This window comes from Ptiloglossa arizonensis, chromosome 2 (assembly GCF_051014685.1).
Source record: "Ptiloglossa arizonensis isolate GNS036 chromosome 2, iyPtiAriz1_principal, whole genome shotgun sequence".
NCBI lineage: Eukaryota > Metazoa > Arthropoda > Insecta > Hymenoptera > Colletidae > Ptiloglossa > Ptiloglossa arizonensis.
In genome coordinates, this window is record NC_135049.1 from 2,291,556 (window position 1) to 2,318,396 (window position 26,841).

A 26,841-nucleotide genomic window follows, 5' to 3' on the forward strand; every position below is an offset into this window, starting at 1 on the left:
AATTCTTAAATACTTGTGCAAAATGGACACATTTGGATGACCACGCCGCGAAGTATAGAAGTTGCCAGGTACACAAATAGCTACAGCAAAGAAAATTTTCAAAACCAGGAGCCAAAAATTTATTAAACCAATCTTCAACACACCCATCAAACACTCTGCCAACAAACAAACACAAGTAATTAAACATGAATGAACATCAAAACAAAGAGAATACCTCCATAAACAACAAACCCAACAGCTTTATACCGACAATTTAAAAACCTTTTATTAAATTCGAACAAACGTTTATAAGACAAAATGACAATAACTCACTCTCCTGACTACAATTTAAACAAACTTGTCAAGAAACTCATGATCGATACAATTATACGTATTGTTCTATGGAACTCAAATGAACTTATGAGATGTAAACGTGAGCTTGAATCTCTTCCTATCAATCAAGGCAATTACATAGTTTTGATTTTCAAAACCTGTTTCACTCAAAAATACTACCTGAAACTAAAAAGTTTATAGTATACACAACGAATTATCCCAGCGGAAAAATACCCGAAGGCACAGCTGTAATAGTAAAATCTAGCCTATAGTAATGATCACTTCCAAGCTACTGATGTAAAAATACAAACCACCTACAATCTCATCACCTCATCGGCTGTATACTGCTCTCCTAAACATAATATTACAAAAGAAGATTTTGATACATTATTCCTAAGACTAGGAAATAAGTTCATAGCAAGTGGAGATTTCAGTGCCAAAAACAACGTCTGGAAATTAAGGATAATAACAAGAGGCAAAGAATTCCTAAAAAGTTTGTAAGTATTCGTTACATTCGTTACATAGGTCGAACACCTATTCTCACGCGCGCATTCAATTCTAGTTCGCTATTCGTCGCTGCAGTTACAGACACATGTGGACTGAGTGACCAAGAAGGTAGCGAGATCGAGATAGAGAGAGATAATGAAAAATACGTGGCAGGCAGAGCTCCATTGGCGTAGTTATAACATATTACTATTATACATTAGTTATACGTAATACAGGACAACAATTTTTGCTAGTTTTTTTATAATATGCTAGGAAAGCATTGGTTATATAATTACTAGTAGAAGTAAATAAAATTCTTTTTAGGAACATAAATAATTTAATAAAAATATAATGTAGAAATAAATAAAAACGAATTTTTTGTTCATTTCGAAAGAAGTTATATACAATGTGTGACACATAACTGTCATCAAGATTTTTCAGGCACTTCCAATATTCTGATGAAAAAATGTTTCAGATAAAAGTTAATCAGTTTTTGGTCGGCTACAAATTTAAGTAAACATTAATTTTTGATATTGTTAATTGTGACCAATATCATGAAAGAATTTTCTTGGTAAATAGCTATTAAAATAGCTTTCATATGTTAATGTACGGACAAAATGTATAAAATGTATCCATTTCTTTCTTAAAAAGATGTATACTTTTCTTCAAGAAAAAACTTAATTTTCTGATTTTTATTATTCTGTTCGCTCTGTATTTCTTGTATGGGATAATAAGAATGTCAAATTTTAATACTTTTGGAATATTGTTCTCTTGGGAAACATAGGTTACTACTTTTTTGTAGAGAATGACTAGAGTTACATCGGATTGTACCATACAAAATATTTGATTCCTTTAAGGAAAATTAATTATATTTCAAAATCATCTCCATTACTTTACCAATTGAAAAACTGTTAATATTATTACTTTTTTATATTAAATAACTCTAATGAGATTATAACTACTATGGCAGAAACCGTGGCTTCAAATCATTTTACATATTTTTCTCTATTGCTGCACTCAAACTATAATTTTTTCTGTTTATAAATTTGAATAATAAATGATTTTAGCCTCTCTGTAGTATTTGTTAAACTTAAAGATGAGATTTCAGTAAATGTGGTACTTACGATTTAGAAATATTTTCCTAATCATTTCTTATCCCGTTGAAGGAATTTATTCTCCAGGAAAGCGAGATTCAATCCATTTTGATTTCAATTTACTAATAAATATCTTTACAGTTACTTTTAATGCTTTAGGACTGAATTTCCTGGAGAAATATCGATTGTTTAATACATTTTATAGTTTAAAAATAAATAATTGTTCATATATTTAGATGAATTTTTTAACATTAGGAATAAATTCTTATCTGTACAAAAACTCTCCATTACTGTTAGATAAGTGATATCTCAATGAAAAAGAAATAAAGTACTATAATGATTGAGATAAAATATGTATTGGCAATATTAGTAAATGTTTTTGTATTTACGAAAAATACGTAGAAAATGAAATGTAATATAATCATAGAAAACAAAATATGAATGTACAGTTTACTAATGTATTTACATAAAATAAAATATATAACACACTGAATAAGTAATCATAAACGAAAACTATGTATAGGTAATACCCACTAAGTAAGTACATAAAATAAAATGAAACAAAAGAAAAACTATACAGTAGAATTGAAATGTATAAAAGCTTTGTATTTTTTACTGTGAACTATGATAGTATTTTTCAAACGGACTAGAGATGAAAACTAACAGACTTGGTTGAGGACTTATCAACGTTATAATATAAACATTTGAAATGAGTATAATTTAAACAAGTTCTCAGTTTCCTTTTAGCTCACAAGGGAGTTCATTGAGACGTTATGATGTATACGAATGTTCACGCGTAAAATAATGTGCCATGTGCGGCTTTAACGGTTGAGATTTACTGACGCAACTACATCACGCAGCTCCTTCTTTTATTGTAAATAATACATTTTAGGTACAACGCTATAATAATAGTGCAATAATACATCAAAAAATAAAACATTTTGTATTTGCTCTTCTGCTTTCATTGAAATTAATAATACAGGATTTTTTATACTTTTTTTTCGCGATACGCACAGAACAATACTTCTGTAGCATTGTTTCGAAAATATTTTACCTCATTTACATTAGCTTCTATCAAGTTATCGGGAATATATTTCTTATTTCTTTTAACGGTTCCAGTTAAATAGGTATCCACAGAATATAAATATCTAGCTAATTCAACACTGGTAAAAAAGTTGACGACAAAAATGCGATGCCCCACGAAGCGCTATCGCGCCGCTTGGGATTTATCGACATAAAATAAACGAAGCGCTATCGCGCCGCATGGGTTTTCTCGTACTCATTTGGAGGAAGGGCGGTCGCGCTGTTCGGAATTCTTCGACAGTGTTGTTTTAAAACCCCCCTGGTACTCAAACGGTTAACACTAAACGTACCGGCAGTTTTCTATACCTAATCTTACCAGAGGGGGTCATTTGACCCCTTATGAAATAAACGTAGATTTTTCGTAAAAAATTCTTTATTTATTAAAGGAAATAATTTGCAACATCGTTTCTGATTTCGTACAAAATGAAACACATATTTTTATCGTTACAAACAAAACAATCGACCAATTACATTTTTTACACAGGATGGGTTTCTCCTTCGTACATTTCCCGCGAACAAATTTTTTTACAAATTATGCAAGTTTGTGTTGTTTTATCGCCTGCGCACAATCTTATTTGACATTTTTTCCTGGATTGAGAATTATTATTGGAGCTGCTCGATACTCCTTCTCGTTGATTTTCCTTTTCTTCTTCGCAAAATTCGAGGTACTCTGTAACAAGCTCGTCTGCTAATCGTAACAGGAAAGATTGCCTCGATAGCTCCAACCCAGTTGTTTCCTGATAGAGTATCCACGAATTGATTCCAGCCAGATAGAAAATATTGAAAAATACCTGTACAGGCCATCTATTGCACTTCGATTTTACGCTATATAGTACTTTCGCGCCATTTGGTCAACTATATCGACGCCAAATTTGGTTTTATTATAGTAACTGATCGTCTCGGGTGTCTTCTTTCTATTGTTCTTAATTTTTACGGTTTTATGTTTGGTATCACTACTTTTTTTCTTGGTTTTGATTTATAAATCGTTAGCGTACAGTCGTTCGATTTGTATGTCATTGTTGAAAGAAGTTCCGAATTATCTTTCGTTGTTTTTGCAAGTGCGGGCAATTCCCTCCTGTTCGCACGCATTGTTCCCATTAACGTTCTCCTTTTCGCCAATAATTTTGCAGCCAAAGATGAAGTCGTAAAAAAATTCTCGGTTGTAATATTTCTTCCACAGTTGGTGAAAGCTTCGACTAATTTCATCGCAACAAATTCGCTGAGCGGTATTGACGTCAGTCTGGTTTCATCGCGTCCCAAGTACGAATTCAGAACTAAGATTCCAGTTGGAAAACTGCTAAAAAATACGTAAACTTCGTACGGGGTCAAATGACCCCCCGTGGTACGTAAGGTAGGTAGAGAATTTTTGTCGCTAAAAAATAAGCTACAAGAAAAACGGAAAGTGGGAAATTGAATAATCGGATGATATAAGAATTTACAGAAAGTCAAATGACCGACAGGAATAACAATAAATGTACGAATTTAAAGTAAATTTTCAAAAGGGGTCATTTGACCCCGCTTGGTACGTTTAGTGTTAAACAGTAATAATTTTCAAAGTAAGACAAAGTAGAAAATAATTTTTGTACTACACTTGTATTTCCTAAAAATTGTATTCAACTCTACCTTTTCAATATATTCTCTACAATAATTATTAATGTAAGGTATGATTTGTCAGCTTGAAATAACGATTTTTGTATTAGAAAAACAACATAACGAAAATAGTTGACTGAGTTGTCATGATGACTCGTAGACAAAAACAAATCTTCTCGCTTGAAAAATGCTAACTTTAAAATGTCCAACTTTACCTGTTTATTTTAACTAAATTTTATGTTACGTTGCATTCGTTTTTCTCGTTTTGAGGTCGATAGGCATTTAAGAAGCAATATATATTAACCAAATAACAATAAGAGAAAGTTGATTTTTTGTCAAAATGTTACTGAATATTTCAATCTGTCCCACTGTGGGCCGGCGAACTTCGAGATGTGTTAGGAGAAGTCTCCTTCAGCCTGGAGATAAACAATAAGCAATTAAGCCGTAGATCGTTTCTTGCAGTTATCCGACTTTCACTGGACTACATTGAATGTGGTTCGTTCAGTGCTGGACAAAAGTATTAGCACTGCATGATTGTTGTGATATAAATTCTTATAACTCTTAAACAAATTGATTTAAAGAAAAAACTTTTCCACACATTCATTTATTATTTATTCTAGTTTATTACACGATAGAAGTAACAATATATGTACATAAACTGAATTACTAGATAATCAAAATATATTTATTGTATCTGTGAAACATTTTATCGATGGATGAGAGTATTGGCAGATGCTATTAAATATAATATGCCCGCAATTGTTCAAAAAATTTCCTATCGTCATTTTAAAATATAGGCAGGAGACTTCTTGATTGTCATTTTCAACAACAGTCATTTTAATGTTTAGTCGGCTAGCAACAGAAAAATTACAAAACATTAATAATGTCGAAAAAAGTAAAAGAAAGTACAAGTGAAAAGAGAAAAATAATAATACATTTACTTAAAATGTAAATATCTTATACTGAAATTTCGCTATCAGAAATATCGTAAAATGATTTAAAAATCGATCAGAATTTGACAGTGTGGACCGAAGTGGTCGTCCTCCCAAGTTATCCGTTAGAGAAAAATGGCAAATTGTGAATGAAGTGAAAAGAAATCCTAAATTAAACTTTTCGGAACTCAGAATAATGTTAAGTAAAGTGTACCAAAAAGAAATAAGTTCAAAAACTATGTAAAGGGTATTAAAAACTGCTCGATTTAACGTATTTAGCGAGAGCCCACATCAACGACAAATTTACCGAAATAAACGGATCAATAGTTTACAAAAGTGATATATTTATCGCATTATACACGATAGAAAATCTTTTTATAAGGTTAATTAATGTTTTTTCTGTGCGTTCAAACCACAAACTCCTTAATATATATTTATTTTCCTTGCTTTTATTTTTACCTCTAGACAGCTTTTTGCTGTATTTACAATTTTGTAGCATTCTCTGCATGATTTCTGTGGAATAATTTACTAATTATAAATAATTAATAGTTAGACAATACCTAGATAATAGTAAATAACGTTACTATGATACAACTCTATACAACGCTTCGCAACTCTTGACTCAACAATTCTTGGCTCAACACTGCTTTTCCTTCCGAAAAAAGGAGAAACCCCTAACCGTTTTCCCTCAGTCTCATCACATAGTACTCCTGCACCCTCGCGCGTTGTTCACCAAATTTCGCCAACGTACAGATGGCCCGTCGTCAATAGCCTTTTCGTTGGGCCTTGCTATGACTCCTGACGATCCCTACTTCCCCTTCCATTGTCCCCTCCAAATACATCGTGAAGTTCTAAGAATTTTATGTTTAATATCCGGTAAAATAATGAGTGAAATGCCCGTTGATTTTCTTTTCGTTATCTCATGTTGTATGAGATTCGAAAAGGCAATACCGCAATAAGGGCAGCAAATAACATTTGTGTCGTTTATGGGGAAGGTAGTTTATCGGCTTGTACGTGCAGAAAGTGATTTAATCGATTTTGGAAGGGAAATTTTAAATCTGAAAGATGAGCTACGAGCCGAACGTCCAGTCGAAATGACCGAAGACAGAATTCGAAATCTGGTGAACGAAACGAGAAACTTGTCAGTGCGAGAAATGTAGCAAAAGTTAAACATGTCAAAATCATGTATACATAAACATTTGAAGAAAATGGGAGTGATGCCAATGCTGGATGTATAGGTACCGGCATCAGCTCGCGCAGCGTAATCATCTTGATCCTGTGGCAATATGCATTTGCGTATCGTTGCTTGCACGTAACGAAACGGAACCTTTTCTAAAACGCATAGTAACTATAGATAAAAAATGGATCATATACGAAATTCTCCAAAGGAAACGAACCAGGTTGCAAAACCTGATTTGCACTCTCGCTAAGTTTTTCTCTTTGTACCGTGGGGCTACCAAAGAATTTTATTCTTCGAGCTGCTTCCGAAAAATCAGACAATTAATGTCGATTTGTATTGTGTTCAACTTGCAAAAATTAAAAGAAAAAATTGTAGAAAGACGTACGAAACTTCTTCTCGATTGTGGTAATATGATTTTCCATGACGACAATGTCAGACCGTTTGCACAATGTGTGCAAAAAAATTACATGAATTTGGTTGGGAAATTTGATCCAATCCACCTTATTCTCCGGAAAATTGCACCATTGGACATCTATGTGTTTCGATCATTACAAATTTGACAATGTGAACGCAATAAAAAATGCTTTACAAAAATATTTCGATGATAAACCAAGGAAATTTTATACTAATTGAATCACGTCGTTGTTTGAAAAGTGGGAGAAGTCTGAAAAGTTTTTTTGTATGCTTCGTAGCTAAGATTAAAATATTATTTTGTATGGTAGAACAATAAACGGTACGAACTTATTGGACGATCTAATAACATTAAGTTTACCTGAACTTAATATCCAGTGTCTGCATTAAGGTCGACATTATAAGTCAGGCTAAAATTTGAATGATTAGCTATGGAAATATCGACTTCAAAAATGTCGTGCATATTAATAGGATCATGTCATTATTTACAAAATTGGAAGAGCTTATACAAAGAAAGGACAATTACATTTTTTCGTAAGTTTTATAGGTAAGATTAAATATTACTTTATACGGTAGACAGATAAACGGCACGAACCTGTAGAACGACTTAATATTGTACTTAACAGAAACGAATACGTCTCAATAGTTCCTAGTAAACAGAATGTGTTTCAAAAATTCAACAAATAAAAATTTTATTCAATTTTTCCTTTATTAGAGAAAACAGAGTAACAGTTTACTTAACCTTTTTATGTATGTAAAATTTAATTCTCTTTAAGAGTCATTTAAAACACTAATATTTTTACAAATAATGGATACTATATACGTGGTGTCCGGTCAAGTATTTATCAATGTTACCAACGAATTCAACAAGTAATTTCGAAGGAAAGTATTTTATGCATTGTAGGTCTATTTCGTTTCAGTAGTCTAGTATATCGAATATAAGATAAGTATAAGTATAGAGAAACAATAATTTCGATTTATTTATTTTATTCTACTTTTAAGTTTGCATTAAATTTCAGTCAAGTTCATATAAAATTTGACACTGAGATGTTATACTGAGATTCATACATATTGTTCAAAATGAGCCTCTTGTGCCTCTATTCGCGCAAATAAAAGTGCTTCCATTAACCGAACCGATGCTGTTACTAATGATAATTGCAGTTTGATCGATACTTTTTATTAACTAATCACGTGTGTCCGCCTTTTCATTTAAATACATCACAATTTCAATACAACTCTCTAGAAAGAAATCTAAACGTGTTATATTCGATTGGTTGCCATAGGACCATCTAATGTGACAACTAAACGATCAATATTTCGGTCCTAATCTCGATAACGGAGGTAAATTAATTGATTATTTATATAAGAATTTTTGTCCAGAATGACTTCCCAAATATGCTGGCGAAATTTGTCCATTTTGGCGCAGAATACCCTATACAGACCCACCGTACTCTTCTGAAATGAATACAGCTGCGCGGTACCATGAGGAGTAGGGGTGGTACTATTGTCAGCGCTGCCTATAGGTTGCGTCGTACCGGCAACGTAAACATTCCCAAACAGCTGACCCGTTTTATCGTGGCTTTGTGTACGAATCCTGAATTAATAGTTAATTGAGAAAGAAACAAGGACGTACTTAAATTTTTGGAACCTGATGCAAGTTAAAGTATCATATTCATTACAGTATTAATTGGTTATTTTTGATCAATTCTGAACTTTAAATAATATTAATGATACATATGTAGTGAAGATGTACAAAATTATGGGTTTACAACAATTCATAACGTATTTATAAATGTTTAACTAATATTTTTGGAAAAGTGTCAAATCTCGAAAATAAAAGAAAGATGAGTTCACATTTTAACTTAATAAAATCCTTGACATTAATTGTAAGTGCAAAAAGTGATCGATATTACATGGACTGGCACACTTTTTTATCTGGTATAGGTACGATACTGCTGCAGAGACAGATGAGAAAATTGTAACGAGTACTTACCTCGTTTCGATGTTATTTTGATACACAACACGATAAATATATTTATAGGAACAAACAATGTATGTACAATACAACATTATCAGATTTAGTTCATGTAAGGAACTTTTATTTCGAGAGTACTTACATATACAAACGATCCAAATAAAATAATTTTGATCGAAATAGAATAACTTTCTACGATAACGTTTCCTTTAATTGACTTCACATTCATAAATTCAAATTTATTTCAAAGTTATAGTGTAGCAGGTCATCCACAACACCATAAAGTGAAACATAACGGATTTGTTCTAAATATTGATAATTGCAATTTGTAATCAACTGAAACATTTTTTGCCTGATTATTGGGAGTGCTTGAAAAATGGTGACGGTAGTATAGATAAACTTTCCAACAGTAAAGAATTTACATAAGCATTTTGACACGATACAATATTCTTCTTCTCTATTGGGTTGTTCGGAAAATCATTTCGTTTTCCAAGATGGAGAATATATAATTTAATAAAATTTACTAAATGTACTTAGAAGCTGCTATTCTTACCTCGCTGGGCCCTATTTTTAAATTTATATGCTGTATCCACAAGAATAACGGTTCTTCATGACTATTTTAAGAACTAGTATTGATATTATAGGCGTTCCAATATTTATTGGCTACTTTTATGATCTTATAATTTAACAAATCCCTTTCTAACTGAAAGTTAGATAAAAATAACAAAGCAGTGTTTGAATGGTTCCAAAGTGTGCATTTGATAGTGACAAAAAGAAGTTCTGCCAAGATCATGTTAATGGTTTTTTCAAAGATCATCGGCATTTTGTTGCACATTAACATTTATTTTTTATAGAGCAATGTTGCAGTCGGTATTAATACGGTATTGAATGGTTTATAATAGCATGACTTTTAAATGACGTTGAAAATGAAAAAATGTATTGACATTAACAATACATTAACTGAGAAACTTATTTTATTTCATTGTAAGTACTTAAAGTGCTGATCGCCTATATGGTTACGTTTCTGTACACGATAAGAGAATGTAAACAATAGAGAATACCATGTATGAAATAATAATTTAATGTATAAAGTGTCGATACGCATCGGAATTTAGGTGTAACTATCGGCATATTATAATAATGATATATCAACCAACCGTTATTTTCGGTAGATACTATGTATCGAAACAACAAAAAGGAAAAATAGAATATGGTACTGGCTTATGTTAAAGGAAAACAAAACGTGATTTGAATGCAAACGAGATTTGTCGTGCAGAATTGCATCGAAACATCGTATTTTATGTTTCATGCGTTCAATTTCAAAGAATTGTAAATTTATTTCTTAAAAGCGGCAGACTCTCTGCAAAAAAGGCAGATGTAAAATTATTACAGCCGAAGAAGTTGAAGTTACTGCTTTGGAATTTGTCAGAATGTTTCTACATATTAGCTCTTGTGAAATTGCAAGACGTTATAGAATAGGATAATTATCTGTTTAACGGATTTTGAAAAGAAATAAATTATATTCGTATCATCTTTCTCTGCACAAAAGATTTTGGTGTAAACGAAACAATGTTCGATCTAATGATTTTGAAAACTGATAAATACAAGATGGTACCAATTTCTTCGATAACGTATTATTTGCCGAAGAATCAACATTTAGCAATAATGAAGGATTAAACCAGGACAGCATGTATTACTGAAGTATTAATAACCCACAATGGTTTAGAACTGTCGACCATCAACATTGTTACATCTTTGGCAGAACTTTTTTTGTCGCCATTAGATGCACGCTTTAAAATTATTCAAACACCTCATTGTCATTTTTTGCTACGTTTCATACTAACGTAAATAATTTAGATGTTCATCTAAATATAATAATATTAGTAAGAAGTGAAAAGGTAATCAATACGCGCGCGCACATACAGACACTATTTCATATGGATATTCCTACTTAATAAGGAATGTTCCAAATTAGATATTTAACTTAACTTGCTTTGATACATAATTACACAAAGGCTCTTCTTCACTAATCTTGTGCTAATCTTAAACTTAAAAACTACAAAAAGGCAAATTAATATATTATATTCAATCGACACCTTATAAGAAAATATACCCAGCCCCAACGTCGCCATCTATTTAGTTTCTAACTTTACAGTCCTAATGTTACCATCTTGTTCGTAACTAGTCTAATTAAAAATAATTCCACAATTCCTATTAATTCTTATAGAAGATCGAAAAAAGTAAACGTCGTCAGAATTTTAATATCGGAATCGATAACAATTTTATGACAGTTTGCATCAATCTCCTACAGAATAAAACTTTTAAAAGTGTCTCGTGTGATCACGGTATTAACATGGTGTTTATTTTTGAAATAGGTCGTATATTTCTATATATTTAATACGTTTTTTATAATTTCATAAGGATGTCAGTCTTTTTTTCCCTCTAAAGCGTATTTTAAGATCCCTTTATGTTTCAATAAATAAATAAATTTTAGAATTTGATTTTAATTTTAAAAAATCATAAAGAAATTCATAAAAGGAATGATAAAACATTTATAACAAAATTTATAAGACCAGAAAATATTTATCATTTTTTTTAAATAGTATATTTGATTACTCGTATATTTATAAACCATGTATAATTTGCATTGTGTATTCAAATTTACGAAGCTATTAGAATGCATTGAATATATTTTTGGAAACAAAAATGAATGCAAAGCTCCATATATTTATAAATTGATTTATTTATTCATACAAAACTTATAAAAAATTACCAGGAAATTTATGAAGCTGGAAAATTTGTAAGAAATTCATAAAAAGATTGCAAATTCATAAAAAATGTGTACAGTATTATTAAGAATGAACGAAAAAAAGAATACATAAATTTATCAAACTATTATTAATCACGGAACCTTAGCTCCTCGCACGAAATTTATCAATATAATTTTGAAGGAAGTATGGTCCACATATCTTCTCACACTATTTTGTCCACATAATTTCACATTCTCTATATATACACGCAGTTCCACTATTATGCCTCGAAACAGAAAGAGAATCACTCGTTTCTCAATTTCTCCATTTTCACTCGTGTTCATATCACCAGCTGAAACCTAATTTCTTATTTATCTCTTGCCTAAAACAATTAATAATAATAATTCCTAACAAGTATTTCCTCGATGAGAGCTAAAGTTCTGCGCGATAAACACTGAGCACTACTCTCGCCATTTCTATTTCGCTTCTACCCTCCGAAAGCGAGAGCAAAACGCAATGAGTTAGTCAGAGGGCCTAAAAGCGAGCGAGGAACAACACAAAAAATGTATTTCAAATGGCATCGTCCTTCGCGTGGATGATCCGGAACACGAAATCTCAAATAGATATCGAAATGTGCGAATCAATTGTTGAATAAGCACCTTATATTATATATTATAAGCGCACACAAATGACGAAATATAAAATATTTCAAACACGGAATGTGTCATGTTTCATGTTTGTCCACATACGTGTCGTGTACTTTGTCTGTCTCGTACCATATCTTGTTTACTTTCACTATTTCACTCTCGTATTCGGCAAAAAATAAGCAAGAAACGACTACTCGAGTTATTGCATTTCTTTTACATTGTAAAAGGTGGTAAACAAGGTTGTTAAAAAATGCCCATTTTTAGCATCGCCATATTTTCCATAAATTGAAAATTTCTTTGTCACTTTCTTGAGAAAATTGTCAAAAATGTATTCAAAGTATGAGTACGATGATAATGGAACTTACGTACATATACTAAGTTGTTCAATAAGTTTTATCGTTTTTTCCATTGTAAAAAAATACTATTCTACATGAAACTTTACATGAAGTTTTTTTTCTTTAGAAAAATAAAACGACGAATCTAATAACTCAATTTCTTATCGAACGATAAAATTAATCGAGTAACCTATTATTTTACATTTCGTTGTCTACTCCGGATATCGAACGTCTCCAAAATAATTATCCAAAAACTTTGCGGACAAATGAATTGAAATTTTAAATCGAACAAATCCAACGTACCATATAATCATTGCTGCATGGAAACAGCACCTAACAACGCGTTCTTCGACTCTGCATTCACTTAAGTGTGCAAGTCCAACTTTCAATGCGATTTTACGTTTGTCAATTAATACACATACAAAGTACATTGAACTAATGGAATGTCGTGAATGCAGTTTCGCTTCTAATAAAATGGCGTTAATTGGTTCCACATGAATCTGGTATTTTTGAAAATCATTATTATGTAACTCTGTGCGTTGGAATTCTGTTTGCTTTATATTCATATTTTCCGATTAAATCAGTCGTGACAAATGATTAATTCCGTTCGAATATTGCAAAATTCTTTTTGTAAGTAAATGATCAAGGGCAGATGTAGGTGTTAATGCAAATGTCGCATTTAAAATGGCACAAGCTATTTTAAAGTCGTGAAATAAATTAGTAACGTAGTGGATGCTTTCATTATTATATATAATACTTAATACTTAAAACAACTTTTTATACGTCTATTAATTGCTTCTACGTCTATTAATTGATTCATCATCATTTTTAGATCTTGGTTATGATTCCTAAACATTTGCTATGTAACTATTTTTACAAATCGATTTTATGTGTTCAATCACATTCCTATATTTGTGCTCAGGATAAGATAAACGTTAGAATATAAGGGTAGAACTTTTTTGAATAAAAAGGTACTAATATTACTTGATTATTTGTTGATGTATGGAGTTGTTTAATACAATCCGTTTGATGCAATTAATTTATTTCGATCCTTAAACGATGACAAATGGATGCTACAATATTTTTCGAATAAATAGTATCTTATAGTTTCACAGTAATTACTTGCTGTCTGTGTAATAAGATAATGTTTCGCTATTTCTTCGAATGTGTAACAGTGATCTAATCACGATAGCTATATTCCAACTGCAAATTCACTATTTCGTAATATGTCTTACTTAAATTTAGAACATCAAAAAATTATGAATGGTTTAATCTTATCTCATATAGTAGCTATTTCTCTAACATTTGTGCAAAACTCATTCTTATTTCTATGTTTTTATTCTTTCTTTTCACACTAAATTTTTTTTAAATTTTACAAATTGCAAGAACTTCCTCTGCAATAAAGTAAATCTTGTATCGTGTGTAGTAAAATCCTCTGGAATTAGAAAACTATTTTTTTCTCCATGTGTACAACAAACACGTGCATTGTGTATGGAACAAAAATACTTTTTCTACACACACACACACACACACATATATTTAAATATTTTTCTTTACTTGGTCTTCTCAAGATTCTGGATGTTTGATTGACATTTAAAAATACATTTACTAGAAATAACACTACGATTAATATTTAAAGTTACAGATAAATTTCTTACAGCACTTTGTCTAATGTTTTCCTCAACAACATTTTCTTTGCTAACATTTTGCATCGATAAACTATAATGTTTTATTTTAATTTGATAACATACTTTGCAATGCGATTGTTCGTCAGACTACTAATAATCCTTATGTGCTAGTTTCTTGAAAGACTTATTACAATTTACACGAATCATTTCCATTTTGTGTTCACTATTATATAAAATTTTACGAAACTCTCTGACACTGATTTGACAATTCTCGCTGTTCAAGGCTACAAACCTCAAGATTAACGTGGCTTCAATGTAAACTGCAGCATAAGATCCTCACCATAAACACATTCCCGTTACGTCGCGATGACGAGAGGTCGAGACATAAATGAAAGTTAAATCTTAGAGTGAAAAAGGAAAACAGATCTGGTTATTTTAGTTACAATATCCTTTCCTTTGCATTTTCACAATTTCCATTTATTCATATATCCACAAATTCCATTATATATATATAAAGTAAAATATATATATATATATATATATATATATATATATATATATATAAAGTAAAATATATATATATATATATATATATAAAGTAAAAAAAATATATATATATATATATATATATATATATATATATATACTTTCAGTTTGTTCGATTACTACATTTAATTTATTTGTCAGTAAGATTTGTCAGTTTTAATCAATAATTCTTATTAATTATTTCTAAAACGTTTCAATACTGTTGATTAAGATAGCTTGAACCGGGTGACATTTTTCTTGCAGATCGCGATTTTCGATACCCTGTGGTGGAAACTTGGAAACCATTAACAATTGAACAAGTTAATTAATCGAAATTCATTACAAAATATTAATATATATCGAAGTAATCAAAGTCGTTAAATATTTCGAGGATAGTTCAACACTCGAAGAAATATGAAATATTTTGACAATTGACATTTTTAACAATTTTCCCATCGTTTCTCGAAAAAGTGATAAGGATATTTTTTTTCTTAGAAGACACTCAAAAAGGTCTTGCATGAATTTTTCATTTCAAGGCGATGCCAAAAATAGGCATTTTGTAACATCTTCCTTTGTTATTTATAATTTATTTATAAAGAAAAATTCATTTATTTATAGAAAATGTATAAATTACTAACCGTGTTACGAGTAAACATCACACTAAATAGTAACGTATACACTGGGCAAACTTTTAACAATTTCATTTTCCAAGTAATCAACGATGGTTTCGTTATAAAACCGATACTGTATAACAATTATGGAATCGTTACAAATCCATTATAAAAAATATGTTACTAATATAGAACCGGTACAAAATTAATCGAGATGGTAACCGAAATCGATGTGTTCACTCTTTTTGGTTCTCTAAAATAGTTATTATTAATAAGGTTTTCTCTTAAAAGTTTGTAACCAGTAACCTTTATATAAGTGTTTGATATAGTAATTCTTAGAAGATTTCCAAATCTTGGATTAAATTTATATCCAAGTATGTTTCATAATGAATGTAAAAAGTTTTCATAGAATTTTGAAAAAAATGAGTTAGAAATATGTAAATATAAAGTTTCATAAATTTGTTAAATAAGTAATAATAAATGACTTATTTAAATGCGTTGTAGATCTTTTCAGAAGTTTTAATAGATGTTTTCTTTAACGGATACATGGATAATTTCTCAAAAACGTGCATATCATCTTAATTGACTGGTGTCAATTAACTTAACTTCCTCAATTATTGTTCAACGGTCGTTGTTTTACACATAATTTATGCTTGTCGCAATTGACTTATAAAAACTATTTCTTATTACTTATAACGTGTTTCTACTGTCATAACTAGATCGCAAGATTAACTTATTATTGCTACACTTACTTATTTGTTACATTTGACATTTCTTCTAATGTATAGGTGCATAAAGTTAGAGAAAATATGACGACTATTGTTGAAAATCAGGTTGAAATCGGTTTAGTATTTTTCCAGTTTTTAGGGATTAGAAAGGCAAACCAGACATTATTTTTTACTTTTTCATAAGTACGTATATTCACCAGTAGTAAGCTTTATCAATTACAAACGTAAACAACATCTAAAAATTTGAGTACTCTTGTGCAACTTATATGTAAGACCTATATAGTCTATTTTTGCATAATTCTGCAACCTCAAAGAACTAACAGAAGGCACTAAATCTTAGAATATATTTTTTAAACAAATTTAATATTGTCAAATTGAAATACATTATTTTATTTCCATCCTTACTCATAATTTGACTTGCAAAAAATACTTTATTTTATTTGGTCGACTAGCAAACAATGTTATGCACTATCGTTTTAATATGACTCGCGGTAAAATTTTCAGCCAAACGCAGTAATGTGAAATTGTTACAATTACTATAATTTTTGAAATGTAAAGTTCTATGGTATAAGTGTAAAACACACAAGGATGTTAAATTGGACTAGTATAAAGTAAAAACAAATAAAAAATAATATGAACTTTTGTTTATTATCGAGGAGAAAGTAACGACAGAATAAAATGATAGTTGGAAGAAGTGTTCGGCTGGTAGAAATTTTGGAGAAAAATATTCATCATTGTATATATTCAGGAGAAAGAAACATTTATTTAAATATCTATGTTACTTACTACTGTACACCTATAACAGCCTTTATAAGTGCAAGCATTGAGTTTACTAACTCTCTGTATTCTACTGACATAGTTTGCTCTCACGATAATTGTATTGCTTTCGCAATTCATCTTTATTTTATGGTTACTTTTTGTTAATTAAATCCTTCTATATTGCTTATAAATTTTCAATGGTATTCAAGTCTGGACTATCACTGTCCATTTCGTATGTAGTTTTTTATCAATTTTCATTATCTTTCAAATAATTTTGTACTATTCTGCTACGGTGACAATTTGCGTTATTATGTTGAAACATAAAATCTTAAGAAATCTCGAACGATTCCTCTAAAATAGGAATCAAAAAGAGTTTCAGCAAATGAATGAATACTTAAAGGAAAATAGGATATAGGGGAACGTTTTTTGTTAAATTGTACTGACAAAAAAACTGAAGACAAAAACAATAAATTTCCTATGCAGGAGTTTTAAGTGAACTTTTAGCTATAAAAAAAATGAGATTTACGGATAAATTTAAGAAAAATATTCAATATGTGAAAAAACTAAGATTTTCTGGAAATACTGATATACCGCTCTCGAGAAAATGCAGAACCTTAATTTTTTTTCAGTCAAAACTCAAATTTATATACAGGATGGTCCGCTTAAACGTTGCTACCTAAATATCTCTTTTACTTGCAATGATATAAAATATATTTCTTATACAAGTTTTATGACAACAAAAGATTGATACAGTGTAAACAATTTTCTTCAAGTTTTATTTATTAGTGTACTGATAAACTGTTCAAAATGAGATACTCGACGGAAGAAAGAATTGATGTGATTCGCATTCACGGTGAAGGTTGTGAAAAACTTTCGTGCAAGTGGTAATGCTAAAATAAAGAAAAGGGAGAGAACTAAAACTATTGCACACGCAAGAAACACAAGAACAATTGTAACTAAAGTTAATGAAAATCCTCACATAAGTTTAACGTAACTTGAGCGTCAAACTGGAATAAATAAGACTAGTATAATACGAGTATTTTATCAAAAAAAGTTCTATCCATAATACCATTTGTCCCTCCATCAAAATCTTCATGGAAGAGATTTCAAAAACAGTCCATTGACGTTTTTGTCAATGGAATTTAAAACAGTATCAAAATGATGAATTGTATTTTAAAAAGTTTTTGTTTACTGACGAGGTGTCATTTACCAATCATGGTGAAATAATGTTAAGAAATATGCACTATTTGGCAGTTGAAAATTTGTGATGGTTAAAACAAGTGAACAGACAAGGACCATGGACTGTGAATGTTTGGTGTGGTATTTTATATGCTGTATTTCTCGAAAATCAGATACCGATACTTTTGCACCATGTACCATTAAATATTCGAGAAACAATATGGTACCAACACGATGGTTGTCCAGTACATTACTCGCGTCTTGCGAGATAAGTACTCGATAGAAACTTTCCAAATCGGTGCATTAAACGTAACGATACTACTGTGACATGCCCACCTTGGACCTTACACAACTAAATATTTTTATGGGGAAAATTAAGAGATGTTTATAAAGATCAATCAGAATAATTGCGTCTTATGCTGCCGTAAATAATAAAACCATTGAAAGTTCATTACAATCACTCATTACCCGTTTCAGACAATGCATAGTGTTAAAGGGACACCATTTTAAACACTTAATGTAATACCTAAGTAAGAAGTATGTAAATATTTTACAAATTAATTGATATTCAAATCTCTTAGATTTCTTCAAGACTTGTGGAATACTAAACATATTTATTTATATTCACATGTTATCGCTCGTTGCTTTTGAGGTCTGTAATCTCGATAGAAATAATTTTCATGTTTGACTGTAATTGTACCAATTGAAGGTCATTTGGTTCAAGGCCATACCTTATACATATCTAAATATATCTAGATATCGGCTACAAGATATCACAGAGAAAAATATACACTTATGTGCAAAAAAACATTGATGATTTTAAAAACTCTGTAGAAAATGACCTTGGTCCAAAAAAACTATTTACATTGTATCAATATTTCATTGTACTATAACTTACATAAGAAATATTTTTTATATTATTACAAGCAAAGGAGATATTTAAGTGACAATTTTTGGGTGGACCACCCTGTATAATAATAATAATATGAAAAATAAAAAAAGTAATGAGTATTTGTATAAAATAATAATGTGGATAATACGAATAAAAAGTGTAACAAGAAAAATATTAAATTTTAATAAAATCTATGTTTGCACACAAGCATTACGCCGACAAATCAATTCGATTCGAATTACACATACTTATATTATAGCTTTGTAATTACATTGCACTTACTATTAGAAACTACAAACTATTAAATATAATAGGTAATAAACAGTTGCAATAATAAAAACAATACATTGATGTTGTACTTTCGTTATAACGATAATAAAACTATGAACTGTCGTAACTTTGTAAATATTGAAAATAGAATTTACATTCACATGACATTTTTCATTCCAACTGACCTACCTAACAATTTGTCAAACTTTGTACACACGCCCTCGAACATCTTCCATAATAAACATAATCTACAAAAACGTACCAATTAAATAAACGAAGTTTAAAATTTTGTCACATAGGCATTACTACAGTAATACAAATTGTATGATCAATGATATTAAAAAAAAAGAATTTGATATAATATTTGGTATTAGATTAACGGAATAAAAACGTTTATATACCAATTCGAAAATTGCTAAAAGGCTCATTTAATATAAAATGTGAAAAACTGAAAATTAAAAAACCCAAATCGTGTTGTCAGCATGGATGATACAATTCATTTGTTGGTACAGTTAAGAAATGAGATTTTTATAAATAATTATTACTTTTAAACAATTAACTTCAGATTATTATAAAAAATTATTCTGTACTCCAACAATCTTTATATTTCATAAAAGACTTATCACAGTTAAGAAATCATGAACATTTTTGTGATAAATAGAATAATATGTAATTGGTAAGCACTTTTAAAGACCGAGATTTCATAATTATTTCAAAATTAAGTGTATATTGTGTATAATGACTCGGTTACCGATATCGATCGAGTAGCAAACAAAAGAAAGCTTGTAATATATTTTAATATGATAACTCTTAAAAGTTCCGGTTCTGTGTATCCGGTTCTTTCATACAATTATTCCTATTTATTTATATATAGAATATAATCCAGAGGTTGAAGGTTATTGCATTTGTCAAGAAATGAATGAATAATATATAAAAAAAAGAAACGTTGCTTATATAGCAAAGTAATATTGGCTAATGATGTAGCAGATGTGGAATCAGGAAAGCCTGTTTTCATTATGAGTAAAAAAATATAACAGCCTCATCGAGTAAAAGGAAAACCAGGGTCAACAATGCTATTGACTGCAAAGGAGGAAAACTGTCCCGTAAAATGGATTTTGTATGCATATAGCCGAGGATTCCTAGCGAAGAGAGGACAAAAGATATAATACATCATTATCAAATAATGTACAATTAATATTAAATCAATAGAAAGGGGGTTATCTATTCACAAATAATCGCTCTGAGCGTTATTCGATCTGAATTTAAGTAAAAGAATTTTAAAAAATTTTGTTCTTAAATCGTGCTACAGTCAATGAAGAGGTTCTGCGAGAGGGGTTTGCACAAACTGAAAATTATTATACGAGAGAGAAAGATCTAAACATTGAATCATCCGGAATTTTTATTTGTGACGAAATTGCTCTTCAATTACATATAAAGGTGAAAAGTGTTTTAATTAACAAAGGACAAATGAATGTTCATGATGTTGTAAATAATAATGAAAAACAAATTGAACACTATAATTTGTAGTAAATACTACTGACTCATTGGCTCCATCAACAGTAGAATTTCCTTATAAAGGAATGCATAAATCAATAATTGGACATTCTGACAGTGGTTGAATAATAAATGCCACTTATGAACAGTTTTCATTCTCGACTTCTTAATAATCATATTAAAAGACCAGGAGCTTTGTATGTGGAGCCTTTAAGGGATTTTTGTTCGCATATCGAAATTACATAGCACTATAAACAAATGCAACATATATTTTACAACGGATGGATATATTTATCCATTGAAAGTTGTTTGGCGTAAAGAAGTAGCAATATACCGATTGGAAAATAATGTATCGTATTAAGTTATGGCATTGTTCAAGACAGTATTAGAAAAATTAACTATTACTAAAATTGTACAAAATGCACTTCGAACTTACTTTCATTGAATGTAGAAGCAATTCTACTTTTAAAAAAATATTAAAAAAGAGACAAACTTGTACAAAAGTTCCCTAATAAATCGTTAAATAGTTAATTGTAGCGAGATCGTTTATTTTTGTAAGAGTATCCTTAGAAAATAAAATAAAAGATTGATACTTTTAGATGTGTATTAATTGAGTAAAAAATATTTAGATATTTGTGAAATAACGTACACAGATACTATTTTCCTATCACGGTATTCAGGACTCATCAGTATCCTGATTGCGATATCTGGTTAAGAAGCTTTTTGCAGCCTCGGTAATTGAGATTTTTTATTGTTTTTATTTTCTACTAATTTTATATACAATTTAAATTGTAATCGTCATTGTACAATAGGATCGAATAATATAAGATCGAAGAGAAAATTAATTTTTACATAAATTTCAGTTTAAACGCAAAATCATCTTTTATATATGTCGTTTATTGGGACCGTTAATTTACTCTAATACTGATACATACATGTTATACTTTGTATTTAGGTATAAACCATTGTTGGACGCTACCGTTGGCAACTTCCAGCAACATGCCAAAGTAACGAAAGCTTTCTAACGAATCTTGTTCGTCGGTTCAACACTGATACCCGTTTAATTTGATTTATTCGTATAGCTTGCCGGTATAATTGTAAACATTGAAACTTACACTGTTGAAATTTAGATATTCATTTTAATTTTTTAGAGATACTTTCGTTGCGAATCAGTTCAGAACTGTAAATTTTAAAAAGTGTTTTAACGTTACATAAATTGGTAACGAAATAGAAATTTTTAAAGAGAAGTGCTAAGCAATTTAAAATGGACGGCTCGAGGTATACGAAAGTGTTAGGAACATTATTATAAGAAAATATAACGTAAATATCGTGCAGAATATACAATATTAGAGATAACAGAGCAACCCGCACATACACGAGACGGTGACCGTTAGTGTGTTGAGTACTTGAACCCGTGTATTTTCGTCATACAAATCGTTTAAAGAGGTCGACCGACGATCACGCTATTTCAATTGTTCTACATCGAGGAGAATAGAAACTGGTCCAGCGACGACGATCAGCCCGTCCGCCAAGTCGTGATTCAGCGGTGGCAAGTGCCAGGAGTGGTGGCGACACGCGCTTACACGTGCTTCGCGTCGGTGGTATTCCAGTGAATCAACCAGTGTCGCGGGTCTAGCCGTGCCGATGCACTAACTTCACAGCGTAGCCTGGATTCCAATAAACCGGTCAACCCGAGCCGCGATTATCGCTTGCTCCTTGCCGCGCAAAAACTATTCAAAGGAACCCGTTTCTTATCGAAAATTTGATGCCAATGTAAGTGCCTAGCGTGCTGACAAGTGCCGCATACGTGTCGTGTTATTGGTCAACGTATCGTGCACTCCTCTTCGATGTTGATAGTGTCGCACGACACTCGAGAAGTCGTGCAATCCAATCCGAAGTATTATCGTAATTCTCGACCAAATATTCCTTGCGATTTAAACTCGGTCGATCCGATATTTTATGGATTAATCGTTATATCGCGAAAATCTACACTGGAAAAATATGGATTGTTCGTTAATCGAGCCGGATCGTTGATATGATATATTTTCTACCGAACTACCGGCGAAAGCGTTTTCGTGAAAGCCACGAAAACTTGCTCGAATTTTCTTCCTTTCGAAATAAATGGTGTATTACGGACGTTGTCGGCGATTTTTTAAACACCGTAAACTTGTATAAAACATAGCATGGATTTTTCATTTACATATAATAATACTAACGACTTTCCAGATTTTGTAAGAAGAGAATAGAAAACATTGTTCATTTCTCGCTATTTTTCGACCAGTATCATTCCTTTTCGGTCAGGAACACTCACGAACCTCTCTCCTTTAATACACTTTAAGTATTGTAACCATAATGTATTAAGTATAAAAGAAAAGCTGTGTACAATATTGCAAGCGAAACAATGCGAACATGTTACGCGTAAAAACGTGTAAATATATTACGTCCATTAAACACACGAAAGAAAGTGACGATCCTCTCCAAAAATACATTTTATTCATTGGTTATGATCTTACATGCATAAATATCAGACGGAAAGATAAAATGTTTAATCGAAAAACATAACAACGATCGGCATGTTCTAAACTTGTTAAACATTTCGTTACACCGTGCTGCAAGCATTTGTCGTTACATCATTTTCTAGTAACTCGTTGATCCTTTCGATAATGACTAGGACAAAATCATGTGACACGAAATTGTAGTTGTACGGTGACAAAGAATAGTACTTGTGGAAGAATCCTCTCGTCTAAATAATAACTAAAAACTAAATTAGATGGAATAAGTATCTCGAGGTAAGCCACGCTTACTTAAATTTTTACGGATGACTTGTTTCCGATTAATTGTATTCGTATTTTACAAATTCGAATTTTCAACAACTAATCGTTACGTGACATCTGTTTCCTGTCGCGTACCCGTATTTATTATTCTATACTTCAAAGTTAAACGCTAGACTTACTGTTGCCTTGCGAGTAATTTGTTCTCGATTTAGTCTGCGAGCAGACGAGACTTTAAATAAAAGAATATTCGAAATACTAGAGAGAATATATAAACGCAGGAATACACTCGTATCGTGCATTTTGTTTCAGTCTTTTAATCGCTCGATTGTTAAACGTATTTAAAGAATCTGATCAACGGTGAAAGAATATTTTTGCCAAAAGCGTAACGAGGAAAAAGTTGTACGTTTACGAGAATCGCCGGTGTATCTTACGCATCAACGACCGAAAACAAAAGAGAAACGACGGGAAAAGCAAGAAGAAGGACAAACGGAAGAGTGGAGCGCGTGAGGATCGAAGCGGATCGCGGCGGTCGTCCTCGTGCTGGTCGCGCGACATGGCGTGTGCTCGCCGCTTCTTTTTTCTCTGAGGACTGCCTTGCCATCGACCTACGGCGGGGAAAGGGGTGTGCGCGGAATAGTAGGAGAAGCAGAAGCAACAACAGCGACGGTATCGAGATCCCCATTCTCCACGATGCAGAGAGCATGCAGGTGTGCATGAAAAGGTCCTCTCCCGCGCTGGCACCAACGAAGGGGCCCCCCCGTGCCAGTCGAGTGAGCACACACAAATACAGACACGCGTACAGGGAACCTGTGCCGGGCCCAACAGGCCCCCGATCTGTGGGAACTGTTCAGCCCGCGAGCTTCCCACGATACGCTCCGGCTGCTGGCTGACTGTGCACGGGCTGCAGGGTTCACTCGTGCGTCTCCCTCTTTCCGTTCCCCCTGGCCAACACCCTTCTCTCCGTGGAGAGTCTCCGGAATCTTTGCAAGGGGCACTGTGATGTTTGGTGGGGAGCTGGTCGAAGGTATAAGTAGCGGGTTAGTCCCCACCCGAGATTCAGAATCATCGTAAACACGGTAGCGAACGCACTCTCGGCACTCCGAGAACGCACATGAGTCTTGTTTGTGGAAACTGTCGTCTCGCAACGCATGCAGTGCTTCGAATTTTACTCTCGAAAGTTTCTTTAGTATCTTGCGTGGCCTCTTGCGGGATCTTTCCATCGAGCTTTGTGTCAAGTGAGAAGTGAGCAAGATATTTGTTTCTCCAGTTGTACGATGGCACCGCACACCAGTTACACGCCGGTCGGTGGTATAGAATACGAGGAACCGGTATCGAGGACTTATCAATACAGAAAAGTCATGAAACCGATGCTGGAGAGGAAAAGACGGGCAAGGATCAATCGTTGCCTCGACGAATTGAAGGATCTGATGGTGACGGCGCTCCAGGCTGAAGGAGAGAACGTAGCCAAGTTGGAAAAGGCTGACATTCTTGAACTTACCGTTCGTCATCTGCATACTCTCAGAGCTGCCAGAAGACTGACCCTAACGCCGGAAAACAGCTATGCCGACAGATTCAGGGATGGGTTTACCCAGTGCGCTCAGGAAGTTTCGTCGTTTCTTTCGACACCTGTAGCCGCTACTGTTCACCCAGCCGCTGGTGCACAACTAATGAGACACCTCGGTGGCTGTCTTCGACGATTCGAAGGACCCGCTTCGGATTCTCTTGGAAACACAGAGATTAGCGCAACAACTATCAACTCGAACAGCAAAGCTTCACTTGTCAGTCCAATGACCAACGTCATGGTGAACGTACCACAGAACGTTTACACACCGCCACAAAGTCCTGTTAGCATGATGAGCTCCTCGGGAGAATACTCGGAAACATCCAATTCCGTTTGGAGACCTTGGTGATGAAGGATACTCGATGAACTAAACATTCTCGAATTTGAATATGCCATTCCTTCCTGGTGAAGAAAGAAGCATGCCCGGTTGGAGCTGAAGCGGACACCGTAGAAGGGAAAACGACGAATCTTTGTCTTCCATATGTTGAAATTGTTGAGCCTCGTACTATTGAGGTATCTATTACTTAAAAAAGAATACATTTGTAAACTACAATATATTACAGCATGATCGAGAGTTTTTCTTTGTCTATCTTTTTAGTGTATATAGGTGACGAAGCTTTAAGTGATATCTGTGATAGGGTTCAATTTTGTACCTGAGATAATTATTTGCTCGTAAAGTATAATGATTATTATTATATAAATTTTAATTTGTTATATTTAAGAACCAGTTTTTTAAACACTCGCACGTAATGTTGGGCGTTTTTGTTAAAATCGATTGCACACTGCGCGAAACTTAATAAATAGATTGTTTCAATCGTGTCCATTAGATTTTCATTTGACCATTCCTACACCTCGGCCCTCTAATATAAAACTTAATAAATAGACTTGTTTTAATCGTAACCGTTGAATTTTCGATTGATCATTTGTATACCTCGATCTTCCAAATTTTTATGGAACATTTTTCGCATACATATAACCTTACGTTAAATCAATTTCGATGTTTATTGACAGCACGAAGAGAAATGCGATTTTTATGATAAACTAATTTCGATGAATCGTTAATTGAATGTCTTCCGTGAGGTGCGGACCCATCGAGTCCCTATACAAATGTCATAATTTGTAACATAACTTGACAAAAGTATAGAGTGAGATGTCAGTTAACCGAAATATTGATCGTGGATAGGATTATTTGTCGAAAAAATCTATCAGAAGAGTCGAGGAAGTTATTATACTCTACTTTTGGTTAATATTTATCTCTTTATTACTTCTAATGAATGAAGTGACTATCTTTTTGTGATTCCCATCGTGCAATGACCCAAAGTTCCCTTGGTCAAAAGTGGAAGCTTAAACTACTATAAAAATACAAATAACACCTTTGGAACGTTTATAAGAATCTGAGAAGTTTTCATTGGTACAGTTTATTATACTACAAAAGGATTTCGGTTTTTTCAAGTTCTGTCGGAAGTGAGCGATTAACGGCCGGTGCGCTTATTTGAATCGAGAAACATCACATCCATTGTCGCTCTGCCCCGATCACAATTATATAATATATAGAGCTGTCTCAAATTAAAAAAGCGCAGTCAGGAGAGGAAAGAACGTAGAATACGAAATACTTTGCTTAAATT

At 32.2% G+C, this 26,841-nt stretch overlaps 2 protein-coding genes across 32 annotated transcripts in view; both read left to right on the forward strand.

The window, feature by feature from the left end:
- Positions 1 to 26,841, forward strand: part of LOC143143860 (tubulin monoglutamylase TTLL4) — a 554,572-nt gene that overhangs the window by 491,729 nt on the left and 36,002 nt on the right. The gene's annotated exons all lie outside the window — the stretch shown is intronic.
- LOC143143861 (enhancer of split mbeta protein) lies at positions 24,563 to 25,998 on the forward strand. 2 transcript variants are annotated; one of them, XR_012991281.1, is made up of 3 exons: positions 24,563 to 24,692; positions 24,923 to 25,729; positions 25,815 to 25,998. XR_012991281.1 is itself a non-coding variant. In XM_076305663.1 (2 exons), exons 1-2 carry the CDS (start codon positions 24,655 to 24,657, stop codon positions 25,563 to 25,565), a joined length of 681 nt encoding a protein of 226 aa, XP_076161778.1. In that variant the 5' UTR covers positions 24,563 to 24,654; the 3' UTR covers positions 25,566 to 25,998. The 2 variants fall into 2 exon arrangements, 1 of the variants encoding a protein (XP_076161778.1); XM_076305663.1 differs by having other exon boundaries at positions 24,923 to 25,998.

Excerpts from the sequence above, each read along its gene's own strand:
- LOC143143861 (XM_076305663.1), top strand. The coding sequence starts at position 24,655 with ATGTTTGGTGGGGAGCTGGTCGAAGGTATAAGTAGCGG. Across the intron at positions 24,693-24,922 it reads GTCGAAGGTATAAGTAGCGG|TTGTACGATGGCACCGCACA; the intron begins GTTAGTCCCCAC and ends TTGTTTCTCCAG.